This window comes from Lepisosteus platostomus, chromosome 28 (genome assembly GCF_059453375.1).
Source record: "Lepisosteus platostomus isolate fLepPlt1 chromosome 28, fLepPlt1.hap1, whole genome shotgun sequence".
Taxonomy (NCBI): domain Eukaryota; kingdom Metazoa; phylum Chordata; class Actinopteri; order Semionotiformes; family Lepisosteidae; genus Lepisosteus; species Lepisosteus platostomus.
The window spans coordinates 2,027,652-2,041,773 of record NC_142638.1 but is presented as its reverse complement, the minus strand read 5'-3'; the positions used below and the strand labels follow the sequence as shown (position 1 = coordinate 2,041,773).

Sequence of the window (14,122 nt, the reverse complement as noted above, 5' to 3'; positions counted from 1 at the left end):
CAACCACAGCAAAAAGTGCCTCTGAGACAGTGCTTCCAATGTTACAGCATCTTTAGAAAACCAGGGACCAAGATGAGGATGAGGAAGAGGGAGGTAAGGATACTTACAGGCTTGAGTTTCTGTTTGAAGCTCATGGTGGGCTTGGATGTATGAGAGAGAGAGACAGAGAGCAGTGACAGAGGCAGAGAGATCAAACTAGGAGAGACCGCCCCCCATCCCCTCCCCTCCTGAAAAGCATAGACATTTCACACCAGCAGTATGAAACATACACATACACACACTCTGAGACAGTATTACACTTGCAACACAAGCATGCCAAATGCACCCTACATACAGTAGTTACCAAAGTTTTAAATATATATCAGATCATGTGTAAAAGCTTGCTGGTTGTGGTATATATTGGGATAATGACCTTGCTTTTAGTGTTTTAATTTAACCAAAGTGATTATCAGATCAACTGGATATCATTTACGTTTTAATGGCCTTCTATACTGTTCTATTAAAAAGCCACACCTGATTCAACATGGAGTAGCTGAAAAAACTTTCTTTTGTCTGGATGTAGGTTAAATTGTTCCAGTTAATAAAATAATTATATTAATTATATTAATTAAGAAAGTGAAGGCTTGGGGACTTTGTCAAGACAAGAGAGTCATGATCTTGTGTAGATTTTATTCCAATATTTATAATCATATCTCTCATTTATTTCTGATTTGCCTTGTCTGAATTTGCTTCTTTCCTTATAGTGTCACCTATGATGTCTGATGAAAATCTGAAACATCCCTCTCCCAAGCAATGACATTGACAGAGAGGGTAAGGTAAGTGCATAATTGTAGAGATAATCAACAAAGCCAATTAGAGGATACACTGTAGCCAAGAGATAAAAAAGAAAGCACAGAAAAATTATAGACATCACAGACAACCCTTAAATAAAACTATCGATGAAAAGGTACAGCAGACAGAGCTGCACTGCACGTTTGAAACAGAGCTTTAAATAGTCAGTGACCAGAGACCGGAAAACATGATAACTTGTACTAAACTGAGCAAAATAATTGGTCCTATTAAGTTATTCTCAGATAAGATGGAAGGAAAATGAGAAAACATAATGCTTTTCTAGAACCAGGAATTCCAGTTGGACTCCCACTTCATACAGTAGTATCCTCTCCCATTTCAGACATTTTATCTGTAAGGTCATATAGTATGTTGTTTGGCTACACACTCCATCTAAGGCAATTGAATGCAAAATATGTTTGAAAAACCCTATATAAGAGCTCTAGCTCAAAATCCCTTGAAAAATGATTCAAAAAGTCAGAGCAGAAAGTGGCTTTCCCACTACTCTGATAATGAGAGATCAGGATCAGACTGGAAAACTGACCCACATGGTTCCATAGAAGCTTTTCAATGAGAGGTGCTGCCCAGAGCACAGTGACAAGTCCTGCAGTCTGGGTATTAAAGCTATGATGATTCACTTGCTACTGTCCAGCTGTGACCCAGCAGGCATCCCCACAGGTGTTGCAAACCAGCACAGTCCAGGTTGCCTGTGATGGGCTCTCAGGTGCAGAGTCTCAGCTTTCCTGGGTGACAATACCTTATCGTTGCCCTCACTAATCTGTATGGAGTCTGCAAAGGCTGTTTTTTATCTCTGCTTAAATTCCACTTCCCTTGAAAGCTGCTCTTCCTTAGTCATTCCCGGAATTGCAGTGCTTCACTCAGATTAAATTGGAATGATTTTGAAAACTACAAGCTTTTATCACAGTCACAAAGCTCTAGGGTATTTTGAAAAGAGGCTGCTGGTGTCCCATACTCCTTAGAGAACACACTTAGTCCAAATAAGTTTCATTGGAGGTGAGTGTCAAAGTGCAGTTGATCTTTAAGTTTCCATATAATACATAGACAACATTGTTTGGAATCTCCACTACCCTAAATCCTTTAATAAAAATAAAGTGAGCCCTGCCCCTAAACCCTGGCTAGTCAATTTCCACAACATGTACAGCACCACACAGTTAGCAATGTGCTGCTATTCAATGACTATACCAAGCACAGTCACAGAACCTTTCACTTATTCAATTATGCTTTTTAACATCTAAACACTTAAATAAGTTAATTACTTCAGTTTTGACTAAACTTTTTATTTCTGTCTTTTTTGAAAAATTAAATAATACAATGCTGCATTTATGACTCATATAGGTGGTAACCATATGACTGGACTAATTTAACAATTATAATTTAGATCTTCAATGCTGGATGTCACCCTGTTAATATGTTCAAGGTAGACCTGCAAACAATACACTAATCAAACACCATACTTCTACTATGAGGAAAGTATTATTAATTTGAATATAGCAGCAGAGTTTTGTGAAAATTCAACATGTGCAGATATAAAGGGTTGAAAGATCCTATTCAAGGAGAAAATGCAAGTAACAGGTATCATACTCACACCAGGACCATTGTTCCTAGAAGCCATTTAAACTGCTAGTATGTTTGTGGACAGTGGGACAAAACCCACACAAACACCACACAGATATCAACCCATGTCCAGAATTGAACCCAGGGCCCCAGCACGGTGAGACAGCAGTCCTAAATACTGTGCCATGAATAAAAAGGATTATATTAAATTTGGTAATTAGCAATTAACAATAATGTACTTTCAAATGTGAATTTGATAAGGATGAGCAGTATAAAGTGTGAACAAAAGTATTTCAGATGCAATGTCTCAGACAGCAGCCAGCAGAGCTCTATCAAGTTCAGTACATCATCCAACTTCGTTGTTTAATGTTCTTTCAACAGGATCTTAAAATCAAGAACCTATTGTCTGTAATTGATTACTGTTTGCATAATCTGCATCCCTCTTTGTACATCTTTGAGAAAATAAAAAAACAGTCTCTTCTAATTATTATTATCAGTATTACATCCGCTCCTGCCTTTGTTAATCCAATCAAGGCCGGCATTTTATTGTGTAACAATAGAGCAGAATCCCTTGACACATTCCTGAAAAAGCTGGAGGGCTTCTGAAGCTCTCTCTGGTAACAATGCGTATGTGACAATCAGGACTCAGAGTCCCTTCTGGTTTCATTAAAACATTTTGCTTTCACAAATGTAATCTCACACAGTTATATAAAGGGTCATTCTGAATATGAATGTTATCATACATAAGATGTAGAAAATACAGTAATTTAATAGCATATACAATGTGGACCTGTACAGTATTTTTGGATTTGGATATTAATTAGTTGGCACTGACAGATTTATGGTTAAAAGCAGCAATTACTACATAAAATAATGCCGTGCTCTAAATATAAATGTGCTGTAGGATGGAGCGGCCTCCTGTTTTTCAGCCCTGACCAGTTCACGCTCTTATGTAAAGATCAGTCTTAACGATTAGTCTGAAGGTCAAAGCTTCACAGACTGCCTCATCTAGATCTACAGAGTCGGACTGGAAATACAGACTGAGCGAGTGGCTGCACTGATACACCACCACTGTGGCTCCAGTAATGTCCAGCTTGTCACAAAGCCCTGACCCTTCATTTCTTTTATTATTTAATCCCATTGTTCACACCTCACCTCCTTTTGTGCCTAGACTGTATGTGTCAGCACACACACTACATTCTAAGATGTACCTTCTGCCGGTACCTTATAAAAGCCTTCAGAGAGTTAGTCACGACTTCGCATGGTTCATTATTTTTGTCACTGCTTCTCCAGTGTGTGATTCAGTGACTGGTGGGGAAATGTCCCTGAAGGAAAATATTAGACAAATCACTAGAAGCAGTATAGGATTGGATGATGACAACACTGAAGCTCACACAGGTTTTCGTACTATCAGGGACTGTATTCCTTCATACCTGTTAAAGACATGATAACTGTGAAATGAGATCTCCCACGCATTCTTTCATTTTGGATATCCAGCACTAAGAATGGGAAAAGTACAGTGCATTCCAGCCATCAGAAATGTAGCAATGAGAACAAGCCTTTCATTTTCGATTTCAGTGGATGTGACATTGGTTCCTAACAAGATAAATAATATCCATTATTGTACTGTAAACACCAAATGCACAGTTTAATTGTTAGTATATGTTGCTGATTACGTAAAGAAGGTCTCCAATAACATGTTTTACAATCCAGAAGAAACCTTTTCTTATTATCAGTAGAAATGCTAATTCCTTCAAGAAGCGGGTGACTACATGCATCACGGTACTTACAGTATTACTGTGTGCAGCTGTGGCTTGGGATACATGTTTCTTTCAAGAAATGGTTGGAATAGATCCTTGGATCAATTAGCCACTAGCAACCAAACAAGCTATTTGGGAGGAATGACTTCCTCTCGTTGTCAGAGTGTTTGTTTGTTAGTTTGTTTGCCTTTTTTTAATGTGCTGTTTAATCACAGGTGATCACCATGCTCACGTAAATCACGAAAGACAATGATCATGTACAGAAATCAGCCTCTTGAAGAGCCACGTTGCACAGGCGTAACCACAGTATGCTGCTGCGAAACCAGGCAGAACCCCAGAAAAGCACAGCCAGAGCTGATCCTCTGGGATACTTGGAGAAATGAGGAGTCACTTCTTCAACGAGTGCTCTTGAAGTGACTCAAGCATGGCCTCCATTTCTTGATAACCTTACAATTGTGGGGGTATTAATGTATACTGATGTGTACTCTTAGAAGTATTGTTAAGGTAAAAAGGGGGGAAATGCTGAAAAATGGTGGTGAAAAATGTTTCACTCATGGCTTGTGATTAACATAAGTGTTTTCTTCACACACTTTTCCTACTTCCTGCACTCTGTGTCTAGGATGATTATAAGGCACCCATGCACCTGTAAATTGATCTTGTCTGTCATCTGAAAAACTGTCTTCAGGAGTGACTGCTCAGACACGGGCAGATGCTATTTACACTCCTTTTCTATTTCAAGGGCCTGTGTTTTAAGTGAAATAAAAAGAAGCCTCCAACAAATCCAGTATCTTTACCTACAGTAGATGACTTCACGTCAAAACGAGTACAGAGAGCATCAGTCAGAAATTCATCCCCACTGTCACTTTCTAAACTGCTATTATTGGAAGCACAGCGTGAAACAGCCAGACGCATCTCAAACCATTTTGCGGCAATGAAAGAAGAGAGCTGTTAAATATGAAACGGCCTCGTCTAAGGGTTGATGAAGGACTCTGAAATTCTCATTTCCAGTTTCAAAGATGTAACATCTTCAGCACACACAAAGTGACACAGAGCCTAGCCTCCCTAATGTGGAGACCACTCCCCTAATGGAGATGAAATGAACTGCCACGAGCATCTGGTTGCAGCGCTTGTGCTGATAATGTGGAGGAGCAGCAGAATGAGAAAGCTGTTTAGGCTGTCCTCTACATCCATTAGTCAGGCCTGCCAAGGTCAATGCAAAATGCCAGGCTGCTATGGGAACGCTAGGCCCACACTAGTGCTCGATATCCACACAACTGCTCTCTCGACCATGTTGTACAAATGAATGCCTGGCAAATCTCTACCCGTTAACTCCCTGCCTCCTGCAGCCAGTTCTCTGTAAGGAGGAACAGCACTGCATGCTTCACAGTTCATTATTCTTTCTTTATAAAGGCCTGAAATTTTTTAAGTCACTTGTTAAGTCACTTATGCCTTGTTACTTCTGTCAGACAGATAGATGTACCGGCACTGTCTGGCAATTTCCTCTGTATAGAACAGAGAAGAACGTGAGAGGATCTGATAAAAGTATTCGAAATCCTGAAAGCAACTGGCTTGGTCAAGCCAGACAAAGTCTTCAGAGTGAACAGTGCAACAGCAATCAGAGGACGCAAGTGGAACCTGTGTGGACGTGCAGACCGAGGACAGGAGTCACACCATTAACCCAAAGGGCTGTGGGAGCCTGGAACAAAATATCTAGCCATGTTGTTGATGCCCAAGCCCTGGCTTTTTTTCAGGAAATGGCTGGATGAGATCCTTGGATCAATTATCTGTTAACTTAGTTAATTGCTAACTATAGACTAAATGGGCAGAATGGCCTCCTCTCAGCTGTCACCTTTTTCTGTTCTTATAGTATGTTCTGTATCAGCGGCAGCAAAAAAGGTTTGCAGAGGTTACTTATTGGGTTGTTTGTACACAACTGAAGATTGGCATCATGTAGTCTAGCCTAAAGGCCTACCCAGCACTGCATCATAAAACTAACACTACCCAGTACATTGATTTAGTAATACAACTATACCTTTCCTTTTGTTTGTGTTATTGCATTATGGAGCTCAATTTGGAATGATTAAAAACCATAGGAGTGCCCAAGCCTCAGAGAAAGTGAAAGGACATAAATGGTTGTCTCTCATTTGCCAAAAAGCACCTGGATGATCCCCATGCCTTTTGGGAGAATGTTCCATGAACAGATGAGTCAAAAGTGGAACTTTTTGGATGACATGGGTCCCATTATGTCTAGTGTAAAGCAAACACGTCATTCCACAGTAAGAACATCATACCCACAGTCAGACATGGTGGTGGTAGTGTGATGGTGTCGGGGTGCTTTGCTGCCTCAGGACCTGGGCGACTTGCCATAATTGAAGGAACCATGAAGTATGCTCAGTATCAGAAATGTCTGACAGAATATCCAGTCATCCTGAAGCTGAAGTGTTGTTGGGTCATGCAGCAAGACAGTGATCCAAAACACAAAAGCAAGTCCACATCAGAATGGCTGAAAAGAAGCAAAATGAAAGTTTTGGAGCGGCCTAGTCAAAGTCCTGACCTAAACCCAATAGAGATGCTGTGGCAGGACCTGAAACAAGCAGTTCACGCTCGAAGACCTACCAATGTTTTTGAAAAAAAGCAGTTTTAGAGGGCTAAAATTCCTCCACAGCGATGTGAAAGACCGGTATTGAATTATAGGAAGCATTTGGTTGCAGTCATTGCAGGTAAAGTTGGCGCAACCAGTTATTAAGTGTAATTACTTTTTCACACAGGGGATATGGGTGTCGGATAACTTTATTTAATAAATGAAATAATCATAATAAAAAAGTAGTATTTGTTCACTCAGGTTCGCTTTATCTAATATTAGATTTTGCCTAAAGATCTGAAAACATCCAGTGTGACAAATATCCAATAATAGAGGAAAATCATGGCAATGTATAGCTACAAAATCAGAGATCTCCCATCACCCAGGCAGTACTGACAAGGACCAGCCATGGTCCATCAAAATCTGATGATCTGCAGCTCAAACCGCTGTTTCCAGCTGCATTAGAATTAGTGTGAACCCACTATTGAAAGTAATCTTTGACTGTGAGGTCTTGTGGCTGGTATGACAACCCATCTCCATTCAGACAAATTCCGCTCTCATTTTCATTGTGTCTGCAAGCTGCATCACCTTAAAAACTGGCTGCATAGGAACCAAGTCTACCACGGGATTAAAGCAGCACATGTCAGAGTCCTGTGACAATGTCACAGAACACATCAGTGAAATCATTTTTTGAGGATAATGTATAAAACAGTGTAAATCTAACTAGAAGTGGAATGAAAAGTGCCACACGTATTATAACAAATATACTAGGAAATGTCATCTTTATAACCTGCTGTAGGACACATACCGTAGCTCCTCCGTTCAGATGAACGCGAGGATCAGGGTGCCTGTTGCACTGGGGACAGACTGCCATCTAGTGCTTAGACTAGGAATTGCACATACACCCATCTCGAGGACAGCACAATATTGCTCCACCAGAACTTCTGAAAATGCATGGAATAAAAGAAAGTGGAAGGCATAAAAATATTTCTCAACATCTTACTTCAAAGAGTCCAGGGCTTAATGCTCTCAGGACGTGTGATCTTCAGTTTCACTGTTATGCAGCTGATACTCAGATTTATGTTAAAACCTCTCCCCTCCCTCACAATCACCCACCTCCGTCGCTTGTCTCTTGCCTGTGCAACATCAAGCTCTGGTTGACATCAGACTCTTTGAAGCTAAGCCATGACAAAACAGGAATTTGTCTTGGTGGGCAGTAAATGTCAGCTGAAAAAGCTTGAGAGTTTCACAGGAACGGATGACTTCATTCATGTGTGAGCCATAGTCAGGAACCTAGGAGTCAAACTCAACCCTCTCCTGTTTTTTGAGCCCCATGTGAAATATTTGATTAAGACAGATTTTTTCCCCCTCTTAGATACATTTCTATTAATTGTCTGATGCTGACTGCTTGATTGATGTGTTTATGACATCAAGGCCTGATTTCTGCAGCTCTTTGCTGTATGGGCTCCCTAACACTCTTCTCAATAAGTTGCAATATGTCTGAATCTCAGCAGTTCGACTTCATACTCACACCAGACCCTGGCAGCTTATCACTCCTACACATGTCTCTGCATTGGTTGCGATATAATATTGATAATGACAACAGAGTACTTGTTTAAACAGTGAAATTCTGATAAAGATACATTTTTAACCAATTAAATATCAACCTCTGCAAGAGAGAGTAACCAAAACTTGCACAGGGAGCTAAAAGGCAAATTAGAAGTTATTTTGGTCTTAAATACTGGCACTTTAATTGAAGGTGCCCGATGATCATTATCGTAGGCACTATATAATTCACTCATTTTTGTTTTCCTCGCTAGCAGTTGAAAACAGCAGTAGGACATGAGCGCGGCAGGCCCCTCTCTCGGCGGAGACACTGTAATTTGCCCCTGAGACCGACAGGCTCCCTCAGACACTGAAAGACGCTGTTGTGTCGGAGGCAGAAGCAGGCATCCCGGAAAGACGGTCTTGATGATCGCTTTTGAAAATGAAACTCTAAAAAACGCTTAGGAAAATGAAGTTACCCTCCCCTATTAGGAGCAATGCTCGCTGCTCTGTGGTCCTCTGATGAGACTGCAGGGGTCTCATTAAGACTCCCCGCTCTGTCTTTTGTCATATGGAGTGATGTGGTGATGAATTCCACAAAACTCATCTCAGAGCTCACTGACCACAAAAGGGTGCCAATTACTTTCAATCTCTCCTTGGGTCTGGAGGGAACAGGTTTCATTTCTCACTGTGCTTTGACAGGAATTTCATCTCTGGAGAGATGTCATATTGGAATGCTGGTGGCTTTTTTAGCTGGGTAAATGATCTTGGCATTTCATTTCAACTCCCCTAAAGGCTTTCACATGGGCTCAACATTACCATGTGCGCTCCACTGGTACAGTTGTCATTTGGCAAACATTTTAACAATTGCTAGTCTCATGGGAAGCATCCGCTCTACGATCTCACCTAGGAGAGCATGTGCACATGCAACAAAACACACTGCTGACGACAGGACCCTGGTCTTGGCCTGTCGGTCGGGGAACCCTGTAAAAGTGGTCACTCAGGGTACAGGCAACAACCGTACTGCACACAGTACACTAACCTCATCTGCATCCCACACCAGCTTGTGTGCTACAGAAGCATCTTTAAAATAGGCAGGACCAGGAAACCAGAGCCACAATGGCAGCCATAAGGCATAAACCAGTGCTCTTTTTTTACAGTGCAGGAAAATCGAAACAGCCTCCAACATTGTGTATTTGTATTTTATTACTTTAATTGTGTGAGCTCACCAAATTCCATGCAACCAGTTGTTATGGCAATAAAATTTAAAGTATTGAACGAAAACCAAATCACATGCAAGAAAAGCCTACTGTAGCTCCTTTTGAGCCACTAACTAGACTTCTTCCAAGTCCCTCACTATCAAAGCTGGGAAGCTAAGCTGCTTACCAGTTCCCCAAAGTGGTCTCCCTCAGATTTTTTACAATTACTCCAGTCTCTCTCTGGGACTCTTTGCAAAACTACCTGAGTCTCTGTTTGAGCGTCTTCACAAAACTTTAAAAAAGATACACAACCCAAAAACTCACATAACTTTCCTCAGTCAGTCCATGGCTTCCTTTAGTTACTCCCCTGATCCAACTTGCAAAACAGAGGGTCTACTTTCTGTTGGCAGATGGCAGAAGGTAAAAGGCCCCAAAAGCCTCCATTTCTGGGCTTTTTAAATTCTCCTCTGACCAATAGTCTTTTAGCAACTGGTCAGGTGACTGAGGCCAGCGGCCTATCCCCCCCCCCACACACACACACTGCTTTCTGGGTAATGTATTCCAGACAAGTGCTGCCTTGTTTGAACCTGCTGTACCATCACACTGCTACAACAACCTTTACTGCAGGCTTCTGAAACAAGCAGACTGGTCAGAAACAAAATCCTTTTCCATCGGGAACCCAATACTGGTGTCGGCTTTTTGATTGAATCTTGTCATATGATGCCTGTAGTACATTTAAAAGGCTATTTTAGACACACTGGGTTTCTGTAGTTGGTCAGGGAAAGAACATGCCTAAATGTATGGTGTGCACGCAACATTAAATAAAACTATTCAATCCGCAAGTCCGTCTCTGCTTGTGAAAATACATAACAATACCAGTCATGAAATCATGCTGATAAGGGAAAAGTGCAAATATACAGTACGAAGTGTTGCAACAAACTAAAAAGAGTTCATGTTGATTTCTGATTGTCCTATTTATCCCAACTGACAGAAAGCATATACATACTGAAATACACAGGTTCAAGGTAAAGCAAAGTAAAAAAGTACACAATGCAGTAAATCTAGGGAGTGCAGTCTTAGCAACCACACTAAAAAAAGAACACTGCTGCCTTGGAGATTAAAAAAGGGAACTGAAAGCACTCAGGTATCGACAAAGTAAAGTCAACTACCTCAAGGGCAATGGTTTTCTGATGGAAATGGAAATTAACAAAGTGTTTACAACTCAGAATAGGAGACACCAATGCACAGAGGGGTGTCTGGTTTGGCATTGATGCTGTGTCACTGGCATACTTCAGAAAATGTTTGGATGACATTAATGTACAGTATTAATATAAATATGCATATATAAATCATAATAAAATTTTAAAAGTTTAATTTAAATAAAACAAAGTAAGACCCAATTTGTATAATAAATCCTGATTTTGTAAATTATTGTCAATTGAGCCAAAACAACATTTATAAATAAAGGCAAAAGATAAATATTTATCCAAAAAATAAACTTCATACAATAGCTGTCATTTATGTTGGTGTCAATACAACCAATAGGACATTATGTATTCAAATTATGTAATCAAATCGTTTGCCTGCTTATTCAAATTAACTGCCTGTCATTTTTGCCAACAAAATGCATGCCGCTGTCTATATGACCCAGTGTAAAATGATCATATGCATTGACGTTTACTTGAGTTACTTTATGACAGTATTAGAGGAAACTCAGAAACACCTTCTTCATTTTAACTTTAACACAACTACAGTGAGGTCAACACTGAGGCAGGGCTAAATTAGATGGGGTGGGTTAATAAAAATCACATGAAATAGAACATTTTAGTGCAACCAATCAAATGGTCAGTACATCTTTAAGGCTAAATCCAGGATCCCCCGGGAAAATCTCCAAGGGGAACCGCTTCAATCCCTGGGTCAGAGCCGATACCTCAGAGCTGTGAGGCAGAACAGATAGAAATCTGGAACTATTGAGAATAAAATCTCTCTGTAATATTCATTCTGAAATGTCACAGATCCTTCCTTATGATAACAGGACTAGAAGGTCCCATTTACATAAATGGAATTTTTACTATTTTTGAGAAGCTTTCCCTGGCTCAGGCAAGACCAATCCAATGTTATTACATGACTTATTCCTTGACCTTCACTTCTCTTTCCTCATTTTCTTAGAGCATTTCTAAATCTTTATGATGCTGGAGTTTAGCCCAGTGAATACTGTTCAGCTTGAGTTTTGCGATATAACTGTGATCCCCTTAACCCGAAGACTAAGGGGTCTCACCTTGAACGGAATACTGGTACAGACATAACTGGTCAACAAAACTGGTGAAGAATGCTTTCTGTCTGGCCTTACTTGCTGTTACACGATACGTAGAGAAAACAGCTCTCTACAGGTGCTGTAGATTTCTCTGCCCTCTCTGTGCTTCATGTGGCTCTGCTTGTCTCTAAAGTGATGATGCGCACTTTCCAGTACACTGATCTACTTTCATCATTCCAAACTCCTGTGCTTCGTCACAGAATCCAATACAGTGCCATAAAGAAAGGATACAAGTCTTTCAAACCCAACATTAAATCCAAAACCATTGAAGGGATGTTTCAATACCTTGATATCGTAAGAAAGGTTTAATCAGCACAGCAGGCAAATGGAGAGACCTGATGAAAACAGATCAATTGATTTTTCCTATGGTGGAATGGCCACGTTAGCACCCATGTCAATAAGACACCCCTCTTTGAGCGAGAAACAGCACAGAGGCTGCCTGAAGGTTGCAGGGTTTCACATGGGAGCCTGGGTGCTGTATGCGATTAACTGCTTTAATTCATATTGACCAGAGCCACAGCCCTTTCATTTGCAGAGCTGGGTCAAACAATCTCACAGACTACAAGGGCTTCTAGAGAATCTTGGCAAAGCTTAAATTTTGAATGGACATGAAAGAAAATACCATATATTACTTATTGTATTTGTATTCTACACTGCCCTTAAAAAATAACAGAGAATGGTATTTTCCACAAGAGTGAATTGTGTCTACCCTGTCCATCCCAAAGAAGCACAAATGGCCTCTAACATGTTATATCCCATGATGTCCGAGGACTATAAAGTAACATCAATCCAGGGCTAATCGTCAATGTGCTCCTATCCCACAAGACGCAGGTTGATAGTGTATACACCTAGGGCCCTATATTCCTACGGACAACGAAGAACATCTAGCATAAAGAAATCTGCAGCATGTTGAAGCTGTAATCAAAGTGGACTGACTCACTATCAGGGTGGTTCTGTATTGTTTCTAGTATGCCTGACAGCTTTACTATTTGTTGTCATTTGCAAAATTTTCCACTCTGTCTCCACCATCCACATTTCTGATTTGAAGCCTCCCATTCCTTCAAATGAGACAATAAAGATTTGGTTTTAAGGTCTACGGTTGTACAGTATGTGTTCTCTGTTTAATTAGAATCATGGTGTGAGCGAAAGAAACCACAGATATCTAGCATGTGTGTACGTCACAGTGAATGTGTGCAACAAGCTCTTCTGTTAATGGGTGTTGATTTCCTCATATCTGCCTTTAGGGCTCTGAATAGAGAGTGTGGATGTTTACAGGCCACTGAACACAGGCTCTTAGGGGATCAAGGTCAGTGACCTCAGCAGCTCCGCCGGGTTATTGATTAAAATTTTCTTGTGCAGCTACTGAGATGGAAATATTTGTGTATTTAAATATTTATCATTATTGTTACATACAGTTTAGTTGAAGGAGACAAGATATCAATTGAAAGGGGGCGTTGCCCCTAGCAGTGTGAAGGAATTAATGAGATTATTTCCACATTTTGATAAATGATCTCTAAGCTTCCTTCCAGTTTAAAACATGCAGGACTGGCTGCTTCCCTTGGCTAATTTCTCCATTTAAAAATTCAATGAGTACAGTCAAACATAAGCAAGCTATCTGATGTTGCCACTGGAGTGTGAAATTATTCTTTTTGTTGACGACTTGCTGAGGACAAAATCAGATACGCAGGGAGCTATCACTTCACAGCACACACACGCACCACTGGGTGGGATAAGCTGGTATTTCAGAAAGGCTGCTATGTATCTTGATTAATATCTTGATTAATATATCCCTTGGACATGATATTCTCATTTTTTCTCTTACATTTGGCATTGAAAAAATGTCTTTTTACGTCAGCTTTGGAATCATGGCTCACTGCCAGATCTTTATCACATAATATGTAACTATCCCAGACAAAGTACTTAAATGAGATAAGAACATAAAGTACCAATAGGTGGGTTCCTACCTGGGTGACCTTTTCAGTGACATTTTGAGTGCGGTCCTTCAGTTTACTTGGAGCAATGATCTCAATCTCAGTGGGTGAAGGGGGACGCAACTTGTCTGATCCAAAATCTCCAAAATTCAGGGTGATCTGGGGGATCTTGTGAATGGTCCTGTAGCGCATCAAGTCTGAGTCTGAGGTGGAGTTCAACAAGTTGGGTTTCAGGTCTGCCGAACAACAAAGAACGGTGCAGTTCAGTTCACTGCAACAAAAAATACCACAACCTGTTGTGTATTCTTCCATGAAGCCACATAATATTGGTGTTATCTTCTGTTTAAGCACTGGTGTGCACGTGTGACACTACAGGCATTGGGGAGGAG

General features: G+C 40.5%; 1 protein-coding gene across 1 annotated transcript in view; it reads right to left on the bottom strand.

The window, feature by feature from the left end:
- Positions 1-14,122, bottom strand: part of kcnh6a (potassium voltage-gated channel, subfamily H (eag-related), member 6a) — an 80,935-nt gene that overhangs the window by 33,365 nt on the left and 33,448 nt on the right. The window contains exon 6 of the mRNA XM_088623090.1: positions 13,767-13,969. Within this exon, the coding sequence (XP_088479216.1) occupies positions 13,767-13,969 (203 nt within the window). The remainder of the gene's footprint in view (positions 1-13,766; positions 13,970-14,122) is intronic.